Source organism: Myotis brandtii, unplaced genomic scaffold (genome assembly GCF_000412655.1).
Source record: "Myotis brandtii unplaced genomic scaffold, ASM41265v1 scaffold276, whole genome shotgun sequence".
In the NCBI taxonomy this organism is placed as follows: domain Eukaryota; kingdom Metazoa; phylum Chordata; class Mammalia; order Chiroptera; family Vespertilionidae; genus Myotis; species Myotis brandtii.
Window position 1 is genome coordinate 549,432 of NW_005360509.1, and position 25,609 is coordinate 575,040.

General features: G+C 40.1%; 1 protein-coding gene across 1 annotated transcript in view; it reads left to right on the forward strand.

Annotated features, from left to right (window-relative positions):
- Positions 1 to 25,609, forward strand: part of L3MBTL4 (l(3)mbt-like 4 (Drosophila)) — a 259,747-nt gene that overhangs the window by 99,023 nt on the left and 135,115 nt on the right. Inside the window, exon 12 of the mRNA XM_005868713.2 lies at positions 15,207 to 15,321. Coding sequence (XP_005868775.1) covers positions 15,207 to 15,321 — 115 coding nt within the window. The remainder of the gene's footprint in view (positions 1 to 15,206; positions 15,322 to 25,609) is intronic.

Genomic DNA, 25,609 nt, shown 5'->3' on the forward strand with positions numbered 1-25,609 from the left:
TTCCTTCTTTTTTACAGCAGCATAGTAGTCCATTGTGTAGATGTACCACAGTTTTCTAATCCATTCATCTGCTGATGGGCACTTAGGCTGTTTCCAGATCTTCGCTATGGTAAATTTTGCTGCCATGAACATAGGGATGCATCTAGCCTTTCTATCTTGCTCACCCTGCTTCAACTAAACCATACTTCTTGCTGTACCTAAACATGTCAGCCTGCTGCCTACAGATCTTTGCACTGCTGTTCTCTTCATAATATTCTTCCTCATATATCTATCCAAATCTCTAACACCTTTAACTCATTTAAGCCTCCCTGTGCCTCTTGATTTAAAATTGCAATAACTCTTGACTGGCACAGTCCTAATCTCCTTAACTCTGCTCTATTTTTCCTAGCTTTTACCACCTTTTAACTTGCTAAAAAAAATCACTTATTTGATAGTATCTGATTATGCCCACTGGAATGTAAGCTTCAAAGGCAAGGGATTTTTCTCTCTCTTTTGTTTGCTGATATATTCCTAGTACCTCAAATAGCCCTGGGAATATAGCAAGCACTCAGTTAGTATTGGTATATTGAGTAAGTAACTGAATGATTACTTAAAAGCTCTATCAATTCTGAATCTGCCTTATTATCAGACTAGTAAGCATGCCACAATGAAGTAAATATTTATGAACTCATGCCTGTTTTTTTTAATTAAAGGATAATTTATTGAGAGTAAAATGTACACATCTTAAGTGTACAGTTCAATAAATTTTAACATATCTACCCATCCCTTCTCTCTTATCAGGACACTCTCAAGGTCAAAATAGAGAGCATTTCTATCACTCAAAAACTTTCTGTTAAGCTCCCCTCAATCAATACCACTACCCCTTCCATATCTCTCCAGAGGTAACCATTATTCTGACTTCTCTTTTACCAAGGTTAATTTCTCCTGTTCTTTTGCTTCTTATAAGTGGAATTATACACTGTGTACTCTTTTGTGTCAGACTTCTTTGACTCAACATTTTTATTTCAACCTATTTATCCTTACAGACTGAAGCAGATATATAACAGATATGAAAACAGATATAGTTGAGTCTTTTCATTTAGTCTGGTAATCTCTAGATCTTTCATTTTCATTTTGACTTGTGTATTTTTTGCTTTGTATTTAAAATATAAACACTTTCTTTGTATTTTTTATGTTTGGAATTTATTTAGTTTCTTGAATATATGTGTTGATGTTCACAAATTTTGGGAAAATATAAGACATTCTCTCTTCAAATATTGATTATGCTCACTTTCTGTCTCTTCTCCTTCTAGGATTATAGTTACATTGTGTTAGACTGAGAGAAACCCAGATCTCTCCAGATCTGTTTTATTTTATTGTATCTTTTTGTTCTTGCATTTAAATAATTTCTATTGATCGGTATTTCATATATCTTGTTATTTCTACTGCTGTTTTTAGTCTGCTGTTAAGCTCCATCGATGAATTTTTAATTTTAAATATGGAATTTTAAATTATAGAATATTCATTTTATTCTTTTTAGATAGTATACTTTTATGTTGAATTTCTCCATCTTTCTATCCATTTGATTATCTTTCTTCTTTTTCATTTAACATATTTAAAATAACTATTTTAATGTCCTTGACTGCTAATTTCAATTCCTGTTCCATCTGTTAGTTTGCTTCTATTGGCTGTATTTTCTTTTGATTACAGTTATATTATCCCATTTCTTTCCATATAAATTTTCATATATGCTGGATGTTGTGTATAAAATAACTGTAGAGACTAATACAGATATTATTTTCCCCCAGAAAGGCCATGCCTTTTCTTCTATTAGGCAGCTAGTGCAAGGGACGATAGTGGGTTGAGTGGTAGTCCCCAAAATGATATATCCACCTCCCAATCTTAAAAACCTGTGATTGTGACTTTATTTTGGAAAGGGTATTTGCAGGTGTTATTATATTAAAGATCTTGAGATGCGGTCCCCATTGGCATTAAATTTAATTATGAGTATTCTTATAAGAGAAAGAAGACAGAGGGGACAGTGGAGTGATGCAGGCCGAGATGAGGAACACGTGGAGCCACAGGACGCTGGGAGAGGGAAGGGATGGTTTTCTCCTGGAGCCCTGAGAAAGAGTGCAGCCTTGCCATGACTTCCACTCCAGACTTCTGGCCTCCAGAAATATGGCAGAAGGCATTTCTGTTGTTTAAAGCGACCAACTTTGTGGTAATTGGTTATGGTAGCTCTACAAAACTATACAAGGACTAATCACTTTAAATTGGTTAGGAATTGAACTGGTTTGAGGATAGGTTGCAGGGTTAGTTTTAGTTCATCTCTGATTTCAAATGTATTGAAAAATAGGACTTTTTGTAGGCATTACTGGCCCTCTCTCTAGTGATCTAGGCCCAGGAGATCTCTCTGCTTTTCAGCCCCTCCCCAGAGGCTCCCGAGCACTGGCACTCAGCAACACCCAGGTCCCAGAGAACCAGCTTCGGGTGTGGAGTTCCTCCAGATTCCAGTCCATCCACCTTGCCCACACGCTTCTAACAGCCCCACTGGCTGCCTTTCCTCCAGCCAGATCCTGTCACCTTCTTCAGGGTTGATCCTGTGCTTCTCCATGAAGTTCTGATGATCTCTGTTCACTTAGGAATGGGCCCTGCCTTGTCTGGTATTTAGATCATTTAGACTTCTTTGCATCCACAATTGATTAAAAAATGGTTTTATAATTTTGTAGTAATTAGTTTCTAGATATTTTCTAGTTGTAATACTTCTAATTGACCTGCCCTAATGTTCAACATCCTATCCAGAAGCAGAACTCCCTAATATATCTATTACAGTTTTAAATTATTAATTAATAATTAAACTTTATTATTATATTATACATTATGAAATATTATATAGTACAGGGGTCCTCAAACTACGGCCCGCGGGCCACATGCAAATATAAATATTGTATTTGTTCCCATTTTGTTTTTTACTTCAAAATAAGATATGTGCAGTGTGCATAGGAATTTGTTGATAGTTTATTTTTAAACTATAGTCCGGCCCTCCAACGGTCTGAGGGACAGTGAACTGGCCCCCTGTTTAAAAAGTTTGAGGACCCCTGATATAGTACATATACATGTATGTATTATTATGTTAAATGTGTTTGTACATAATTATACATGTAATTTAAAATATAATTAGTTATTAGTACCTTTGAGTATGATCTACATGGAGGTTAGTGGGACTAGTGTATGATCTGTATGAAGTCCAGTAGCTGCTGACTTCAGATTCTAGGCCCTAGTCTTTCAAGGTGGAAAAGTGGGAAAAAGGTATGGAATACATGGATAGGCATAAACATTTAGGAACATATGTACTGAAATATTAGAAATAGTTTCTTACTGAATAATAATGATTTGGGGGGCTTTTATCTAAAATAAGTAGAAGACTAGCCCTAAATGATTAGATCTTTGTATGATGTGTGTGATGCTTTTAATTTACATTGTGTTTACCTGGCATGGCATGCCAGGGTTTAGAGGGCAAAAGCCAGGTTGTGACTGTTTTTTCTGTACCAATTATTTCACCAGAAGTAATTTAGGCTTCTGATACTGAATTATGAACAAAAATATAAGAAAACATGAACAAGCACATTAATTACAAACATTCATTCTCCTCTGTTGCTTAAAAGTTATTCACTGGCTTGGACATTATTTATTTTCTTCAGAAATTTAATCCATTTCCAGAATGCATTGTTCTGGTTGAGATAATTAGTTATACATGAACAGAGACGGTCCCTGCAGTCAACTGGATGAATTACCTTTTCAGAGGGTACGATACATGTAAACATGAGAAATTTATACAGAATTTTAAATTTATAACACCATCTCCTTGTTCTTTAGAAGCAATTTATTTTATTTTATTTTATTTATTGACTGGGTGTACTTCATAGAATATGAATATAATCAGTTTGTAAATGAAATATACTAAACATAGATATTATTGAAATAGAGCCCAGATCTTTATCTATACATGTTGTGTGTGTTTATAAGTATATTTCCATTTTGCTGATGCCACCCCATATAGTTACAATAATCATTATTCATGTACTACATCATGTTGTCATTGTGTTTCTCATTGTCCCTATATAAATGTCTGCACAATTTATCTCTATAAGTGAACATTTTGGAACTTTAGATTAACTGGTGTGATTTTTTTCACATTATAATTGGATTTGTGTACTATTTCCCCTTTGCCATTGGTTTTCTGGAGATTTCTTTTCAGCAGTCATCCTTAAGCTATCAAGAGTAATTATACATCATGTCCTGGATTATGCCTGTTGCAATTGTGTAATCATTAATAGTGCTCTCTTTTATCCTCAAAAATGTCCCATTTGGGTAATACATTTTGTGGTCCCTCAAGATATAATTAGCCTTTCTTCTTTTTCACATGCCTCGTGACCTACTATTATTTAGAAATCCAATGTTTGATTACTGTAAGCAGCTCATGTTCTTTTGAGTTGGTGGTTTATCAATAATGAGTATAAGTCATGTATGATTTAGTAGCAAAACCTTGATGGCTTGATGAAGGATCCAACCCAGAGATTCAGAATGTGAAGCTAAATGGAGAGAGCATGTTGAAACAATGTCCACTGCAAGTGGGAGAGCAGTAGCCTGGTGAATACCCAGAGAGGACATGGCCTTCCTAATAACAATGAATGTGTAGTGTGTGCTGCTCCCATGCTTAACACTATAAATGTTAGGGCAGAGCTTATGAAGACATTTGTTAGTTATAACTGTAAACTGATTTTGAGGTTGTTTGTCCTCATGGTGCTTATGAAGAAGGTTTTTCTTCCTATGATATTACCCACAGACATGTGGCTGTGGAGCTGGGAATGTGGGTGTTATTATGCCTAACTCTGATGAAATATTTAAGGATTTCTTAACAAGAAGTAAAACCCTGGGGATTCTGTTAGAAATGTGGAATTTGTATTTCTTGTGGGGATCTTTATGGGAAAAACACTAATTATATTAGTTATACCAATAACCATAGAAATAGAGAAATAGAAACTTGTGTAGACATATTTATCACAAATGGAAACATTTGGAGTTGAATGTTCTCTGCATTAGGCTTTCTACCAGGTTTCTCCTTGGACTTATTGTCTTTCAAAATTAAAAAAGAACGATCACAAAAAAAGTTAGGTTTTTCTTGATTGTTTTAGATAGAATTGTGAGTTTGATGGCAAGCTCAGTTAACAACCTTGTTGCCATGGCAGCACCCTAAAGAAACATTTTTTAAAAGTTTTATCCAAAAATCACCTTCAGCAGAATAATCTTAAGATGTGTGGTTAAAAAAATGTGATTTCCAGACATCACTTCTGACCCCCCTCCCCCCCCCCCCCCCCCCCCCCCCAGAATGGCAGCTCTTTGGGGAGGCCGTGTCATATTTCACACTTAGCTTCCAGGATGTCATTGGAAATTAGAATCCTGGTGGTAGCAAGAGATGGTTGATATTTCTTTTTGCTTACTAAAGTTTGAAAACATTGCCCAAGAAATACGATTAATTTGAGCAGTTATGTTGAAAAATGAAAAGAATTTTAAAATAGCTATAGTGAATACTATTAATTTTCCAATTTTGAGATTAAAATATTTTTTTCCTAAAATACTTATCATAGAGGTGGACTAGAAGGAAGATAGAAACAATTGTACTTGTTGAAAGAGCAGATGGGTTTATGGGGAGGTTAGCAGGAAGAGAAAATTGAGATGATTGACCAAGAGTAGGTGTGGAAGCAGTGGGAGAGAATATAGGGGCCCTCAGCTCCACAGCTACAGGCTCAGGGCCAGGAGAGTGAGGGTTTTCAAATCACAATGACTTGGAAATGGCAGCACATTTCTTAATCCTTATGCATCTCAGTAGCTTCATATGTAAATGGATATAACATACGAAAGTAAAATTTAAAAGTATATACACTTTTTTGTTATAATTTCTTTCCATTATGTTTTCTCCTCCTCCATTCTTGCCTGGATAGACAAGTAAATGGGTTGGCACAATGTGGAATTAATGTTTAATATGCAAAAGTAGAGGCAGTCTGGACTGCAGCCCTGTGTTATTCCATGTTATTTTATTTCCATTATGGAAATGTCTTTTTATATTTAAAAATGCAATTTACCTCTGCTGTATTAGATATAGCAGTCCCAAATATCCCCACAAATTAGATTTTTGTATCATTTTCTCAGTAAACTGTTTTCAGTTTAAATCTGATTTTGCCATTTACTGGCTGTGTGATCTTAGCAAACCTCCTCAAAAGTTACTTTCATCATCTATGAAAACAACATATTGTGGACATTAAGTGAGAATATATCTATTTTACAACTATGCCCGGAATGTTAACCACACAATAAAAGTGAGTCCCCTGCAATACCCAACACTTGTTCTTGTATCATGGTGGTATTTTGTGAAGGCGTGACCTGCAGCGGAACAGATGTCTGGCTTTGGTGCTATTCCTGCATCCCCCCAACACCATCCCACAGTAGAGCCCTGCATCATAGGAAGTAAGATTTTCTGTAGTCTTATTAGCAGCAACGGTTATGAGTAAGTGGTATTAGAACAACATATAGAGACTCAGTTCATTCTTTTAGAATGAAATTTAAGGCCACTTTTAGGTAACAGAAAATGTATTCAATTAAAGTTTGGAGAGCTCAGGTACAATCAGCCCTTTTTCTAAATAAGTTAACCTCATATATTCTTGTATGCTTTCACCATAAGCCTTTAAAATAGATTAGAGGCCTGTGACAGTAAAATACGCACATCCACTAACCTTGTTAAAATGGAAATTAAAAATTTTAAAACTATATAGGAGGAGCAAACAAGCATACTAATAAGCTAATAAATTGTTATTGAGCATTAAATTTAGCTCCAGTGTTTCTAGATAAATAACTGCTTATTTTCAAATTGCCCCAAAGAACAGCAAGACGTAATTATTACCATCATGCATCTTATTAAGCCCATGGTTTTTTAGATCTAACAATGTGTAAGCCACAGTGCTAAGGATCATGGAGGCAGAAAAGATGATTCGGACAAAGTGGCAAAGCTCACAGGAAAGTTCCTGGTGTGGGTACTGGGCAGAAAATAATAAGACAAAGCAAGAAAGAGTCAATCCTGAGGATTGAAAGCTTTGGATTTACACTAAGCAGTGTGCCCGTGGCTTTCTATATGCTGATTTAGTTCTTAAATGTCCCAGTTATTTTCCCAGTTATTAATAGCTCATGCATATAATATTAGTACCTTCAGGAAGCATCACTGCCGACTTAAGGATACTAACTTGAGACAGCAGTTGACTGTTTGCTGACCTTTGTGTTCCAGTTTATCAAAATCTAAGCAAGAAGAATCTATATGTTTACTTGGCTTATTGAAACCCCAAATGTGAAAAAGTTATAAATATTATGAAATACAGCACTGGATATGATTTGGTTTTCAAAATGATTCTTTGCTTTAAAAAGGGACTCTGTAAATATTCTTAAAATGCCAATCTTCTTTAGTAATTTGACCATCTGGCTAGAATTCTTAAAATTGGATTTTCACTCTAGAGATATAAAAATTCAAAGATAGAAAAATATCTTTCATAAAGATGTATCTGGGTACAGATTTTCATTATACATTCCAAGTTTAGACTGCCTTTGTGGGGGAGGGGAGCAGCTCGTTGGATTTACAGGGATCATTTTTAATTCTCATCTTTCATTGTAAGCAAATATATACAGCTTTGGAAAGGACAGATTAATATTTATTAATGAACATAAGGGAAAATGTGGAATAGAGTACTAAAAGCATTGCATTAGCTTTCAAGAAAAATTGTTTAAGGTGTTATTTTACTTTTCAGTTTTAGATCAGTTTTATGTAGGATTTCCAGGTGCAGGCTCAGTACCTGAAATAGAAAGGCCTTGCTCCTTGAAGAAGAATCTTGATGGATCATGTGGCCTGTCTAGTTTGTGCTGAGAGATTGCTTGCTGGCTTTTGAAACATAAATACTTGCACTGCAAACTCAAAAGAGAAGGATATTGAAATTAGATAGGTTGACATTTTAAAGCTTGAGAATTTTATTTTTTTTACCCCATTCATTATACACACTTACATAAACTTTTTCTATTGGTAATTCCAAAGCAACCAACATCATTCTAGAAGGGAATGTCAGTTTTGCCTTTTCACAACTTGAATATTTCGTTGCCTGGTAGTATGATGCAGTTTGGCTATGTCTAGAATACAGCAAAATCATAATAAATAAAATATAGTACAAAATCAGAAAAGCCCCATATGATAGCAGCTGAATGTAGAAATATTTTAAATAAGTTAACTTTAATGAAATATGTTACAAATGGTAAAATGTACAGATTTTATATGTGAAATTTGAAACATGTGGTTCTATACTTATAGAACCACCACCCCAATTAAGGTTTGGAATATTTTCATCCTACAGAAGATACCTTTGTGTTCCTCTGCAGTCAGTTCTACTCCCCTCTCCTTCCCAATAGCCATGGGTCTGATTTTTGTGCCTATTGTTAAACTTCATATAAATGGAGTCATAGAGTATACATTCTTTTGTGTCTGCCTCTTCTGCTCAACATGGTCTGTTTGATGTATGCTTATGAGGCTATAAACTATTTTTTAATTGATGACTAGCACTCATTTTGTGCATATACTATACTTGTCTGTGAATGGATAATCGTTCACCTGTTGTTGGGTATTTGGTTGTTTTGGGGGTTTGGCTATTATGAATGAAACTGCTAGGAACCCTTGCTTATACAACTTTATATTTTCATCTCTTTGGGGTGGAATGCTAGGAGTTACAGAGTTAGCACATATTTAAATTTATAATGAAGTAGCAAAACATTTTCTATAGTGGTTGTGTAATTTTATGGCCTCTTTCCCAACATTGTATGAATGTTGCTGGAGCTCCACAGCCTCACCAATAATTGATGCTGTCCGTCACTTAACTCATTTGAATGGGTGTACAGTAGTGTCTTATCGTGGTTTTTCTGATGAATAATGATGTTGACAATTTTTAAAATGTGCTTATTGATCATTTATGAGCCTTCTGTTTTCAAAGATTCTATAAGTCTTTTGCCCATTATTTATTGATATTTATGTCAAGTTTTTGGTCAGATAAATGCATTATAAATGTCTGTGGCTTGCTTTTCCTTTTTCATTAATGCTAATTTGAAGAAAATAAGTTTTTTATTATGAAGACAATTGAATTCATCAGTTCATTTTTATTTGGGCAGTGTTCTACATATGTTTTTCTGTTCTTAAACTTGTAAATTGGAAAAATAGGGAAATTTTTTGACATTATTCCTTCAACTTTTGTTTAACCTCTATTCCTGCTTCATCTTTCTATCTTTTCTCCTTCTGGACTCCAAATACATGGATATTAGACCATTTGCTATTAGCTCCCAATTCCCTGAGGCTCTGTTCATTTTTAAAATCTTTCATTGTGTGAACTTTAGATTAATAATTTATGTGAATCTGTTTTTATGTTCACCCACTTATTTCTCTACCATCTTCAATCTCTTGTTGAGCCCACATAGAAACTTTTTTATTTCTCAGTTCTAGAACTTAATTTGTTTCTCTTTTATAGTTTTCATATTCCTGCCAAAATTCACTATCTTTTCAATCCAGACCATTTTTTCTTTTAAGTCCTTGAACATATTTTAATAGCTACTTCAAAGTCCTTGTCTGGGGATTACAACATCTGGGTCATCCCAGGATCTCTATCTATTGACTGCATTTTTTATTTTTGTGATTATTTTTGTTTACTATAATATACTACTAATAAATAAGAATTTATTAACCTCTTTTTAAACTTTTTCCACTGGATAAAATGATGTTGAGTTGCTTCCCCTTCCCCTTATATATTCTTTATAAAGATTTGTAACTTTCATGGCCACAAAAACCCTTTCATCGACTGGATATACCATAATCTCTATATATTAAAAGCCAGCATTCAGAACGACCAGTTGCTATGATGCCTACTGCGGCCAGCAAACCACCCGATCAGGGGATGAGGCCCTCCCCTGATCACTCCCTCAACCCCAATAGGTGGCGGGGCTGACCAGCCAATCGCCTGCGGCCCCTCCCCCTAGCCAGCCAAGCTCTGATCAGCTCCGATCATGGCAGGCCAGCCAGCCAACCTCCCGCTGTCTCCTCCTCCCGACAGGCCCAGCCCAACCTCACCCATTCACGAATTCGTGCACTGGGCCTCTAGTCTATATACATAAAAGGCTAAGTGTCCCTCCATCCGACTGGTAGCTATGACACGCACTGACCACCAGGGGCAGATGCTCAATGTAGGAGGTACCATGACATGCACTGGCCATTTAAAAATAAATGGCACTGCGGACCTGGCACTGACAAGCCAACACTCTGCTTCCCCAAAGTGGGGCACAAGCCCTGCCACCACTCTGGAGTGACACCCCACCAAATTGCAGCCAATGCTGCCAAGACCCCATGGCACAAAATGTGGCCCACAGTTCAGCCCAGCCCGGAAAAGGTCGCTGTGGGTGCCAGGTAATGACGTCACGTAACAACGCCCGGCTTCCTGTCCCTAGCAACTAGCCTCCTTGGAGTTTCTTCAGCCCAGGAACCCTACTTGCTTTATTGCCAGTTGCAAACATTTTACAGTTTAACCAAGTGTTTGTGGAACACTTTCCCATGCTTCATCTCATTTGATCCTCACAGAAGTCTTAGAGTAGGTAGATAGGAGACTCAGTAGAATCCTATTTTCTTTTCATTAGCAAGATGTGAATAGTGATATTAAAATATTTCTTCTAATTAATTTCCTTTCAATATGCATGAATCCATGCACCGGGACACTAAGTATAAGATAAAGAATGGTATTTATAATATTATAGCTTGTAAAGTTTTATTTTGTATAAATTAAATTTCATTTTGTTTAAACTTTAAAAGCTAAAAGCTATAAATATACATCACATTTTTGACAATTGATGCCTCTCAGCATGCAGCTCAACTGGTACTTATCTCTTTATGTTTTCATAACTTCTCAAAGTCCGTGAAGAGTCAAGGAATTAGACACCGTACCAGGATACTACACTCTGGCATTTTAGGTCATATCTCAAGGGTCCATCTGAAAGTGACAGTCTGTACTGTCACATATGGATACCTGAAGGTCTGCTTGTGAAGCTCACATGCTTTATTCCTACAAGCTATAAAACACAGTTGATGCGTTTGACTGCATTTTAAAAAATTCAGACCGTCAAACCTCAGAGGAAAGGTAGGGGAGGGTGGGGGTAAGGGGGAGAGATCAACCAAAGGACTTATATGCATGCATATAAGCCTTATCAATGGACACAGACAACAGGGGGGTGAGGGCATGAGTGGGGGCTGTGGGGGAGAAATGGGGGAGAAGGACACATATGTAATACCTTAATCAATAAAGAAAAAAATAACTATGGCTCACATTCACCTGCTGATTTGCATGTCTAATAAATTATTGCTCTGTATTGGACATTATGAATGACATAGTACACATAGTTGGGAGTATTTGTCTTTCTTTAAAAAGGGAGAATTTGTTTTATTAGACAGTTAATTACTGGGCATTCTTAATATTTTTGAAGCTTGATTTTAGCCTTTTTAGGGCTGGTCTACAGTAGCTCTTACAATGGCATGGTTCTTATTCCAAAAATATGAACTTTTTGGTGTCTCAAATTATCAGGGGATTCTTGAGATCTTTACACTCTGGTCTCTCTATTCTCCCAGGAATGTGTGACCTCTTGTCTCAGCTCTGCATTAACTGCTCTCTGCCTGGCTTCACCATGTCTTTCCTTGCACATGTGTAGTCCAGCCTTTGACCAGGGTCTTATGAATAACTTCCATAGATTTCTAGATAGTAGCTCTAGCTTCTCTATACATTTTCCTCTAATTTCCAGGTGCTTCATCAGCTCTGAGCTTCCATCTCTGTCTCTTCAGCACAACATAAGTGCTTTGTTTATGTTTCTCCTCATGTTGTGGTGCTTGCAGTGGTCATTGTTCCTGTGCTGGGACCTCCTAGGTTCAGGGCTGACTGGCAGCCATTTCTGTTTGCTCCACCCTGGTGATTCCCTGAGACCCCGTCCTACCCAATTTACAACCCCACCCAAGCTGTGCACAGGGGCTTTTGCATAGAATGGTCTGTTCTTTCTCAGGAGAAAACTCTGTTAAACAAACTGCAGCTAGGTCAGGGAGCTACAAACCTATCAATAAAAGGCCCCCCAAAAACCGCACCAGCACCAGCCTGCCTTGCTTCACAGCTGGGCCTCATCTGGGCACATCCAAACCCCATACAAAGAGGAGGAATCTGCAGATCTCTCTGGAGTTCCTGCTGGGTGGCCCCAGGCAGTGGCTGACTTTGCATCTCCCTGGAGACCCAAGAGCCAGTGTACCAGTGGTCAGTGTGAGACCATACCAGATTACAACTCTTCACATCCATAAGCAACACATTCAAGGGGCAGATTCAGTGAGCACCAAAGCCCCACTGAAACAAGTCCTGCTTCATAGGGGTGTCTCCTGCATAGAAGCTCTCCCACTATAGTTGCAGCTGGTCCCTGCAGCCAATTGGCCTGGAGGTCAGTTCCTCTCAGTGACACCAACAGAAATCAAGGCTCAGCTACAACAACACTGTGCATACAGCCCACAAAGGGATGCACCAAGAGTGTCCAACTCATGTGATTGGGGAGGCTGAGCCACTGAGCCTTATAGGACAGTGGTTCTCAACCTTCTGGCTCTTTAAATACAGTTGCTCATGTTGTGACCCAACCATAAAATTATTTTCATTGCTACTTCATAACTGTAATGTTGCTACTGTTATGAATTGTAATGTAAATATCTGATACGCAGGATGGTCTTAGGTGACCCCTGTGAAAGGGCCGTTTGACCGCCAAAGGGGTTGTGACCCACAGGTTGAGAACCGCTGATCTAAAACAAGGTGACACTGGTCTATAAATGCTGTTGCTACTCAATTTCCAAATGTAACGGGATGGTAAGTGTGATGGAAACCCCTACCCCCTAAACTGACCATAGAACACTATGACCCCCAGAGATAAATCTCAGAAATCAGCTGCAGGTTTGGTTCCAGGCCCATCACCCAGGGTCCAAAGCAGGTAGAACAACTCCCTGGCCCCACAGAGTGCTGCTGGGAATGCCATCAAGGATCTTAGTGAGAATGGTGAAAAAATGGAAAAGGACCAGTTAGAAATTAAGCATACACTGACTGAAATAAAGAATAATATACAGGGATTCAACAGTAGATTAGAGGATCCCAAAAATCAAATCGATTTGAAATGTGAGGAAGCAAAAAACAACCAACCAGAAGAAAAAAAAGAAAAAAGAATCCAAAAATATGAAGATAGTGTAAAGAGCCTCTGGGAACACTTCAAGCGTACCAACATCCGAATTATGGGGGTACCAGAAGAAGAGAGAAAGCAAGATACTGAAAACCTATTGGAAGAAATAATGACAGAAAACTTCCCCTATCTGGTGAAAGAAATAGGCTTACAAGTCCAAGAAGCACAGATAACCCCAAACAAGAGGAATCCAAAGAGGACCACATCAAGACACATCATAATTAAAATGCCAAGGGCAAAAGACAAAGAGAGAATCTTAAAAGCAGCAAAAGAAGTTAGTTACCTACAGGGGAGTGCCCATATGACTGTCAGCTGATTTCTCAACAGAAACTATGCAGGCCAGAAGGGAGTGGCAAGAAATATTCAAAGTGATGAATAGCAAGAACCTACAACCAAGATTACTCTACCCAGCAAAGCTATCATGTAGAATTGAAGGTCAGATAAAGAGCTTCACAGACAAGAAAAAGCTAAAGGAGTTCATCACCACCAAACCAGTATTATATGAAATGTTGAAGGGTATTCTTTAAGAAGAGGAAGAAGAAAAGGGTAAAGATAAAAAATATGAACAACAAAGTGACAACAAATACATATCTATCAACAAGTGAATCTAAAAATCAAATGAATAAAATATCGGATGAACAGAATAAACTGGCGAATATAATAGAATCAGGGCCATGGAAATGGAACAGACTGATGATTCTCAGAGGGAAGAGGATGTGGGGGGTGCAAGAAGAGATTAGACAAAGATCTTATATGCATGTATGCATTACCTATGGACACAGACAATAGGGTGGTGAGGGCCTGGGTGGGGTGAGAACCCGGTGGAGGGGAGTTATGGGAGGAACAAAGAGGAACATCTGTAATAATCTCAACAATAAAGTTTTTTTTTAAGTGAAAAGAGCCCTAGCCAGTTTGGCTCAGTGGATGGAGCGTCGGCCTGCGGACTGAAGGGTCCCAGGTTCAATTCCAGTCACGGGCATGTACCTTGGTTGCGGGCACATCCCCAGTAGGGAGTGTGCAGGAGGCAGCTGATCGATGTTTCTAACTCTCTATCCCCCTCCCTTCCTCTCTGTAAAAAATCAATAAAATATATTTTAAAAAAATAAAAGTGAAAAGAAAATAAGTACTGATTTTTTGTTTCACAAATTGGACTTTATTTTAATCTTATTCTCAGACTTGTATGTATGTGTCATGGGTGTGTGTGTGTGTATGTGTGTGTGTATGTGTGCCTGTGTATGTGTCATGTGTATTTTATAGGTAAGATGCATACATGGATAACCAAAAAGATTGGTGGACCTGGGCCCAATCTCTTCCTCGGGTTTTCTGAAAGCTTACACATGGTTTTATAATAGCTATTAGATAGCTACCAATCCTTCTACCTCAGTAGCACATTTTATCAGCTCTCTTTGCCTCCATTGTTCCAATTTTTTAGGATTTTGAAATGCATTGCTTCCTTTTATTCTAATCTATTCACCTCCCGTCTGCATATGGCTTGTTACTGATGTCAGGTGGTGACTCTTATTGATGATGCTGACATGGTTCTTTCAGTGGCTACCAGCACAGAGAATATGCTTACAATATTTCTTAGTTGGTAAAATGGATTGATCTTATTTCTTTAAGTTCTAATCAATCCTGATAGATTTTTTTTTACCAATTTCTTTAAATTCTTGGGGGGGGGGAGGGGAAAGGCTCAATAGCCTTTGGTTGCTAGAGTAGAAGGCTATTTTATAGTACATTTTAAATACAGTTTCAGCTCTAATGTGTGTTTAATAAAATTTCGTTCTCAATTTTGGATATCTTTTTTCCAATACTTTGATATTGGGGATAGTGAAATTAATTACTAAATACTAATTATTCAACAGGTCCATTTTGATGGCTGGGACCACAAATACGACTATTGGATGGATGTAGACAGCCCTGACATTCACCCAATTGGATGGTGTGACGTAACAGGGCATCCACTAGAAGTGCCATATCGTGAGTATTTTGTCTTTGTTATTGCTTTTAAAATACTTAGTCTGAATTCCTACCTTACTGCTGTTTTTTTCCATGTCATTATAAATACTTGAAAGCTAAATATAGATAGGTGAATTGATTAATCATCACTAGAGATACACTGAAAGCCATTTACTGGCAATTAAGCTTCATGCTTCATATAAATGAAAAGTTATAATCATTAAGAAAGTCTTTTGATGGTATTATCTAAAAGAATCTTCAGTCCAGCTGGCTTGGCTCAGTGGTTGAGTATCGACCTATAAACCAGGAGGTCATGGTTCAATTCCCCGTCAGGGTACATTCCCAGGTTGCAGGCTCAATCCCCAGTGTGGGCTGTGCAGGAGGCAGCCAATCAATGATTCTCTCATCATTGATGTTTCTCTCTCTCTCTCTCTCTCTCTCTCTCTCTCTCTCTCTCTCTCTTTCTTTTCCTCTCTGAATAAAAAATATATATGTATTGGATAAATAAATAAATAAATAAATAAATAAATAAAAGTATCTTCATTTTTTATATTTTAGTTTGGAAAACAGCCAGGCTTAAATCCATCTAATTTTGACCATTGCTTTTAACTGAAGTATGTTTTGTTTTTTAAAAATTCCATCTTAATTTCATTTATAGAATAGATTTTAAAATGTTTTAGAAAAAACAAATATTTTAAATTTCAGCAATTAAAAATAGTTGTAAAAATTTTATACAACCTCTCTTTTATTGCTATGTTTACTATTTCTGTCTTTCAAGCTACTTAAAGTTAAGGAGGAAAATAACCACTCTAAATTCTAATGAACCTTAAACCAAAATAGCTTATTCTTTTGTCTGAAGGATTCTTCTGATCAGAATAGGCTGCCGTGACTAGCAACCAGTTTTAGGCCAATGTGCAAGCAGCTGCACTGTTGTGTGTTTTGTTTGCTCACTGCTTCTGTTGCTCTCCTTTTGGCTTCTTGGGATGAAGCTAGCAAGTTTTTCTGTTAATGAAGATATCTTACATTGAGCCAACCCAATGATGCTTGAACCTTAATTCCAAAAGGACTACATTTTTGAAAGAATTCCTTAACTTCTTATAGAAATGAGAAGAGTCCCTGAAAATATGGCAAGCATTTTTACATTTGCTAGGTTCTTCCAAAGCCACAAAGCCAATACGGTACAGGTCCTTATGTAAGTTGCAGTGCTTTGTCAAGCACAGGGTCTGTACACAGAGTGTAACGCAGGGAGTCATGCTCAGTACCATGCTGGGAGAAGAGTATAAGCATTTGTGCTTTGTGGTTTCTTTTTCCCTGCTTGGTATTTTCCCAGATTTCATACCCCAGCATGCTGGGGAAATGGTCTCACTTTATGTTATCCCCTCCCCCATACCCACATGCACACCTCAGTCTCTCATTCCAGTAACTTTCTTAAGTAGGAATGATTTCAACAGAGGTAGAGATGGATCAGCATTTCAGGTATAGGGGCAGCTCTCTTTACTCATTGCCTGTTCCTTTGCCAAGCTGCTTAATGGACTTTTTGACCTGAATGTCTCATAAGTGTCCTGAAGCCTATGGATGCTTATCTCAAATGTGAATATCATCCCAAACCAAAAACTTGTTTTTCTGTTGTTGTTCCTACTTGCTTCCAAATCTCCTACTTCTTATTCAAAGTCATTCTGGTCTCTGCCCCATCCTTACCCCTTCATCACCCCACACATACAACCAGTCATTACTTCTTGCTGATACTCTTTTTTAATTTCTCTAGAATCCATCTTTGACCTGCACTCCTCCCTTCCAACACCATTGCACTATTTGCACCCTTATCATAGTTAGAAATGAGTGTATGGATGAGTTGCACAGATCATCCTGAATAGCCTAGAATGAATCTAAAAATTCAAGTTGTGGAGGCAACATAGCCTAGTCATTAAAAGTGTGAAGTGTGGAGTCTGAATTCTTGGGTTTGAATGTTAGTTTTACTGCTTGCTGAGCGTGTGCCTCTCTGTGCCTCACCTATAAAATGAAGGTGATATTAGTATGTCTATTTCATATCCTATGTAATAAAAGTCTAATATGCTAAGTGTCCAGTCCTCCTTTCAACCAATCAAAGAATAATATGCTAATGACATGCTAAGGCCACTCAATCAATGGCTATGACGTGCACTGACCACCAGGGGGCAGATGCTCCAACTGGTAGGTTAGCTTGCTGCTGGGGTTTGGCTGATGGGGACTGAACAAGACGGGCTGGACATGCCCTGGAGTTCTCCCGTGGTCCCTCCCTGGCTGGCCAACCTCCCACATCCCTACCCATCCCTGATCCTGCACCGGTGGGGTCCCTTGGCCTAGCCTGCACCCTCTCACACTGAAGGACACCCCCCCTCCAGTGCACAAATTTTGTGCACCAGGCCTCCAGTATTTATAATAATGAAATAGGGTAAATATATGCATAACATCTTAAAGACTACCTGACCCATAGTATGTGCTCAATTAATGCTAGCTGCTTTCATCAAATTGCATAACATTCTATAGATTTTCATTTTTATATACAACTGTAAAATATTAAGGATTACAACATTCAAAATTGTGCTAAAATTAGTATCTGAGTGGAGTTTCCAAAATATTTTACTTCAGTTTTTTTCTGAAGTTTCATGTGTTAGCAATATTACAAGATTTCTGTTTTGAGTACTCACACTCAGGGGATTGGAATCCCTATAATTTGGGGGGAAGATAACTTGTAATTGGCTGTCTTCAGTTGGTCATGCGCTTGCTTTTTTGTTATAAATTTGTTTAGATTAATCATTATTAATATGGCTTATTATAGGTTGTTCAGTTAACCCTATGGTTTATAACTATTCATATGTTCACCAGTAGTCTTATTAATGTTTAAATACCTAGACTTCAAGACATAATATGGTTCAATATATACCATTTGTGCAAAAATACACAAAACCACACACATAAATAGAGTTCTGCTCCAAAATTTGTTACTGAAAAATTTTCCCACTGGAAAGTAGAAAAAAATGGTTAGTCTAGGTACTACAACAAAACCAAGTTTGAAAGTCTAGCATTGACTGTTGTAACAAGTTCCTGTTTTTGTCGTTTCTTCCTTATAATAGTCTGTGCAAAACCGAAATCATACCTCATTTTCTCCATAATTATAATATTCAATAATTTATAATATTCAGTCACTAAGGCCTAATATAGAAGTTCTCAAAACAATAACTGGTGATCATGAAAGCCTTTTGAGCATGAAAATTTGAATGTTCTCATTCATCTGGGAAGAGCATCAGTTTGTATGGCCAGGTGACCCCTAGCTGCCATTCTCAGCCACAGATGCTCACCTGCAGTTGCCCTGTATTCCTCTGCCAGAAGAAACTTTCCTTTTCTTGTACCATGAAGGCATAATTTGTTTCTCTAATGTATAGCCCTTCATGGTGGACTTTTTCTACACTTAGAATCCGAATTAAATACTTAAGATGTAGCACTATTAAGTTGTTAAGATCTTTCTGTCATGCTTTGCATTCCATGAGTGTCTTTACAAATATATAAAAACTAGAAGCCCGTTGCACGAAGATTCGCACAATAGGCCTTCCTTCCCCTGGCTGCTGGCACTGGTTTTCCTCTGGCACCCTGGACCCAGGCCTTTGGTCCAGCCGCAGCGAGGCTTGGCTTCAGTCTTCAGTCTCCAGTCTTCAGTCTTCAGTCTTCAGACTTCAGTCTTCACTCCATGCCTGTGTATGCAAATTAACCACCATCTTTGTTGGGTAAATTAGCATAGTTGATCTGATTGGCTGGTGGGCATAGCGGAGTGACACCAATTTGCATGTTTCTCTTTTATTAGTGTAGATGCCCCAGCTGGTTTGGCTCTGTGGATAGATCTTCTGCCTGTGGACTAAAGGTTCCCAGGATAGATTCCGGTCAAGGGCACATGCCTGGGTTGCAAGCTCAATCCCCAGTAGGGGGCATGCAGGAAGCAGCTGATCAGATTCTCTCTCATCATTGATGTTTCTATCTCTCTATCCTTCTCCCTTCCTCTCTGAAATCAATAAAAATCTATTTTAAAAAATATATAAAAACATCAAAAGCAAAAAAGCCATGCTTAACTTGGTCATCTACTTGATTTTGGGGGGCAATCTTTTTAGTCATATCATTGGGAAACTGTAATCCCAGTCACATTTGATGTTAAATTTCTTTAAATAGAGCTCATTTCTTTTCCTTTATTGTTAGTTATACTCCCACAGATTACCTACTCCATTGGGCAGTGGATGGCCAGTAGCTCTTGCTTTGGAAATTAACCAAGCTTAGATATGATCGACTTTGGAGTTAGAAAAAGTTGGATTTAAATTCTGTTCTGCCCTGACTGACTCCATGCCTTTGTGCAAGTTACTTTACCTCTGGGACTTGCAGGCTTGTGACATTAAGTGCCTTAATGGCTGCTTTTGGTTATTAGAGACACAGTGGCCCCTCAGTAAATAGCAGGGCTGGGTGAAGAGTGCAGGAACATTTGCTTCCCATGCCACCGTTTCTCTTCATTGATCCAGAAAATTGGGAGTTGACTTTATTTTCTAGAACTTACACAACCAGTATGGCCTTTTCCTAGGTACTTGTTATAATCACACTATCCATGAAGGGTTGCTGATCTCTGAGCAAATATTGAATAACATTTAGGACAGTTCAAAACATTTAGAATTATTGACTTAAGCTTAGGATAAGTAGATCCTATAAGCCCCATTAAACTAAGAACTATGCTGTTCTTTTATTTAAAAATCCTGAATATATCACTGCAAATTTGTACCCAATTCCATATGTGGGGTTTTTCCTCACACCAAGCAATTCTCTGACACCAATTGGATGTCCTACAATTCAGTCCATTCTGACAGTGTCTACCTGAAAATAGCATCAGACTCCATAGGTGAAGGGCTCAGTCCCACAAGACTGTCCCCACTTCAGATGTCAGTCAAAAGTTCAAGTTGTTAACTCTGCTTGTAAAAAACTGACTATACATCATAGGTTTCCATGACCCCCACCTTGAGTTCAATTAAGGTGCTTGAGCAGCACATAGAATTCAGGAAACTAGTTATGAAGTAATATACAGGGTGATGTTCTGTCATGTCCCAGCATGGTGGCACATGGATACATTCCGATGTACTAACCCAGAAGTGTTCCAACCCTGTCCTCCTGGGTTTTTATGGATCCTTTATTACATAGGTATGATTGATTCAATTATTGTCCACTGGAGATTGAACTGTGTCCAGCCCCTCTCCCCTCCCCAGTGGTCTAGGATGGGACTGAAGTTTCCAACCCTGTAATTACATGGTTGGCTCCACAGGCAACCCACCCTCATCTTAAGAGCTTTCCAAAAATCATCATCTCATTAACATACAAAAGACACTTATTATTCTCAACACAGGAAATTCAAGAATTTTAGGAGTTCTGAGCCAGGATGGGTATAAATATTTTTTATTATAGATAACAATATCACAATTATAAATATACCACCAGCAAAATAAAATTATTCTCACTGAATTGTTTAGTAGCTTTCTAGTTGTCAAATCAGATGGATTTAACCAGTTCTGATAGCCTTCTCTGTTAAGCACAATTTACCATTTCTTTGTTCCTGTTTTAGGCAGTGCACTTTCGTTGGGTCTCCTTTTGCCTTGCTTCTCAGACCATACAGAAGGCTGCTCTGCCTCTGGGCAGGATGTATCTTCCCATCCTTCTAGCCTTGGGCCAACAAGGTGAAATCATTTGCAGTCAAGAGTCACATGGTCTCCAAAACTTTGTCTGATGTCCTTGAGGAGATGAGTTTCTCTTTATCCTTATCATCCTACAGTATTTTGTCCTCTCCTTGTTTTGTTATATATTTACTTATTTATTTATTGGCCACTCTTGTGCCCAGAACCCTCCAAAGGCTTCTTGGCTCACACAGAGTTTGTTCCACAGCTCTTCCTCTCACTCACAGGCCCTCTGCAATTTGACCCGTGGGAGCTCCTAACAGAGTTTTGTATTCTTGTCCTTGCTCACTCAGGGCTCTTCCCTGCATAACAGCATGCATCCACGTCTGCTCCTGTTGTGCCCTTGACTTGGAATCTGTGCCCCCTGTGCTCCCAAGGCTTGTTCTGAGGGTCCCTCCCAGAGATGTCTTCTCTGTTGAGCTGTTTACAAGACAACAGCCTTGCCATTCTTTTCTTTTTTTTAATATATTTTATTGATTTTTTTACAGAGAGGAAGGGAGAGGGATAGAGAGTTAGAAACATCGATGAGAGAGAAACATCGATCAGCTGCCTCCTGCACACCCCTTACTGGGGATGTGCCTGCAACCAAGGTACATGCCCTTGACCGGAATCGAACCTGGGGCCCTTGTGTCTGCAGGCCGACTCTCTATCCACTGAGCCAAACCAGTCAGGGCAGCCTTGCCATTCTTTAGCTCTGTTAGCTGCCTTTGTGTTTCTTAATGACAGTTCTCACAGGCTGACATGAGATGATAAGCTTATTTGTTTCTGTTCTCATCCTTCTCCCTTACTAGAATACTTCTCATGGTGACGGACACCTCATGTTGCTGGTGACCCACCACTTCCTGCCATGGGTTGCGTGGCTCAGCCTGTGCTCCCCACACAGCGTAGGCTCTCAGTGAATATTTGTCCAATTTGCTTGTTATTTACGTAACCTCCTGCATTTTATAAATGTAATCTGTCTATATTATTTCCCCCTACCTACTCCTTCAGCCCTTGTTTTACAAACACTTTTAGAAATGATATTTAAAAAGAATAAAATATCTGACTGCATGGAAATGTTTTGTTAATGTTTTCAGGTAGGGATAGAGTAATAAAATAAAGTTATGATAGGTCCCAATACCTCTAATAAGGGAAATATAGCTGGAGACAAAAAAGAAAACCAAACCAAACCAGGAAACAGTTTTTGAATTAAGTGTAGACTTGGATGAGCCACTTGGTAACTGACTTTTCTCATAGGTATGTATAAAGTGTTTTTTTTCTGAAATGACAAAGAACAAACATAAAATGACAAGAGCTGATGGGGGTGTGGAGTGACATAGTGGGCTGCTGAGCCCTCCAGGGAGAGCCCCCCTGAAGGTGACCAGTTGTCAGAGGAGGCTTGCCTCACCGTTTGTGCCATGAATATCAACCACCACAAACTTGAGAGGAGCAGACTGCTCTCTCAGCTGAGGTATAAAAATAAGTAGATGTAGGAGAGAGGGTTTGATTCATATTCTCGAAAAGTGTGAACCAACCTAGAAAAAGTGCTTTATTTTTGGGAGACACCAAAGATGTGGGTGTCAAACATAAAAGTGACACAGTCCTCTGAGCTCATCAGGTCCCTGGAGACTCGGAGTTTGCCCAGCTTGTGGGGACAAAGGTGGTCCAGGGCCGTAGTTAGAATGCATTTCTGGTTTGCCTGAACCCTACTGTGTGTTAATACTTTTATAATCATGTGGGGCTTCCCTCTCTGTCACCCCTTCTTTAGACAGGAAAGTGGGTGACCCAGCTGGTGTGAGGTTCCAGCCTTGGAGAAGCCTATGGTAGTGCCAAGCCTGGGCTTCCAGAAAGGGTAGCACCTCTATCTTCTCTGTTCAAAATGGAGGACTCTCTCTCTCACCCTGTAGAGTGGGGGATTCTCTCTCACCCTGTAGAGTGGGCGATTCTCTCTCACCCTGTAGAGTGGGGGATTCTCTCTCACCCTGTAGAGTGGGGGACTCTCTCTCATCCTGTAGAGTGGGGGACTCTCTCTCACCCTGTAGAGTGGGGGATTCTCTCTCATCCTGTAGAGTGGGGGATTCTCTCTAACCTGTAGAGTGGGGGACTCTCTCTCACCCTGTAGAGTGGGGGACTCTCTCTCATCCTGTAGAGTGGGGGACTCTCTCTCACCCTGTAGAGTGGGGGACTCTCTCTCACCCTGTAGAATGGGGGATTCTCTCTCACCCTGTAGAATGGAGGATTTTTTCTCACTCTGTAGAATTCATCTCAAATAGTTTCTTCTGAGGAAGGCCTTCCTGGGCCACATTATCTAAAAACAGCCACCACTATTATATTACATTTCACAACTTCCTTTTCTCACAATATGTAAGTATTACTTTAATCATCTATTTCCCAGCTTTTTATCAGTAGTGCTTATGAGACTGTAGGCTTCATGAGTGGAGGGTCGATGAGTATTGCATCTGTCATCATTTCTCTAGTGTTTGGCTTCCAATAAATATTTTTTATATCCATTTCTCTCTCTAAGGATTGGTTAATCACTCATGCCAAAACATGCATCTCTAGTGGCCGAATTGGGTTCCCACCTACAACCTTTATGAAGTGAATTATTTAGTTGTAGCTATGGAATTAGTCTAGTCAGGACTAGTGGTAAAGACATGGGCCAAACACTTCTCATTACTAACAAAGGAACATCTACACTAATAAAAGAGAAACATGGTAATTGGCGTACGACCGCTACCCTTTTCATTGGCTAATCAGTGAGTATATGCAAATTAACTGACAACCAAGATGGCGGCTAATTTGCATATGTCCGCTCCAAGCCACAGACTGAGGCTTTAGGCCTAGGCCGGGGAGGAGCCAGCCATCGATCTTCGGCAGCAGCAGCAGCAGCTGCGGCGGTGGAGGCAGCGGCAGCGAGCTGGGGGTGCCAGGCCCAGGCCTAAAACCTCGGCCTGAGGCTTTAGGCCTGGGTCAGGGAGGAGCCAACCAGCGAGCAGCGGCGGCGGGAGCTGGGGGTGCCCCGGGGAGGAGTCAACAGCAATTGGCGGCGGCGGGAGCTGGGGGTGCCCCGGCCCAGGCCTAAAGCCTCCAGCAGAGGCTTTAGGCCTGGGCCTGGGAGGAGCCAACCAGCAATTGGCGGCGGCGGGAGCTGGGGGTGCCCCGGCCCAGGCCTAAAGCCTCCAGCAGAGGCTTTAGGCCTGGGCCTGGGAGGAGCCAACCAGCAATTGGCGGCGGCGGGAGCTGGGGGTGCCCCGGCCCAGGCCTAAAGCCTCCAGCAGAGGCTTTAGGCCTGGGCCTGGGAGGAGCCAACCAGCAATTGGCGGCGGCGGGAGCTGGGGGTGCCCCGGCCCAGGCCTAAAGCCTCCAGCAGAGGCTTTAGGCCTGGGCCTGGGAGGAGCCAACCAGCAATTGGCGGCGGCGGGAGCTGGGGGTGCCCCGGCCCAGGCCTAAAGCCTCCAGCAGAGGCTTTAGGCCTGGGCCTGGGAGGAGCCAACCAGCAATTGGCGGCGGCGGGAGCTGGGGGTGCCCCGGCCCAGGCCTAAAGCCTCCAGCAGAGGCTTTAGGCCTGGGCCTGGGAGGAGCCAACCAGCAATTGGCGGCGGCGGGAGCTGGGGGTGCCCCGGCCCAGGCCTAAAGCCTCCAGCAGAGGCTTTAGGCCTGGGCCAGGGAGGAGCCAGCCAAGGATTGTTGATGGCGGCAGAGGCGGGGAACCAGGGTGGAGCCAGCCAGCAATTGTTGACTTGCAGTGGCTGCAACAGGGTGGTGATGGGGCTGGTGCCTTCCCCTGATCAGCCTGTTCGACTCCCACAAAGGGTGGCCAGACTGTGGCTTAGGCCCACTCCCCAAGGGGAGCAGGGAGCAGGGTAGTAGGACTCCCCTAGGGCTCCCAGTATGTGATAGGGGGCAAGCTGGGCTGAGGGAACCCCCTCCCCAGTGCACAAATTTTTGTGCACCGGGCCCCTAGTTTCATTAATAAAAAGTTGGCTGGCAGAAAAAGGAAATTTTCTAGTGGCTTGCATGTCTAAATAACCTGGTCATTGTTCTCTCTCTAGTTTATTTGTGATTTGTATTTAGAACTAATTATGATGCTTGATTACAAAGTAGATTAAATGAAGCATTATTATGAAATTAAAGTATATATTAGTGAAATAGTAATACAAAGTATAATATGCATAGCCTTTATAAATAAAGACCTTAAGAGGAGACCAAGATGGCGGCATAGGTAAACACCGCAGACTGCTGCCGCAAACAACCACTTCAAAAATACAACTAAAAGACGGAACGGACATCACCCAGAACCGCAGGAAGGCTGGCTGAGGAGAGACTCTTCAACTAGAAGGAAAAATAACAGCACACCGAGGCTCAGAGGAGGCGCAGTGTGGAAAAAACTCAGGTGCGGAGGTGCGCGCGCAAAGCGGGCTGGTGGCTGAGAGCGCGGTTGTCGTTTTCGGTCAGGGGGGAGTCTCAGACTCTGAGCTCCAGATACGGGCGAATCGCTGGGGACTCAAACGGGAGAAGTGGGAGTGTCTGGCATCAGTTGGAAGGCAGCTTTCCCTCCGAGGTTTGCAGCGGTTCCTGGGGTTCTGAGAAGCAGAGCC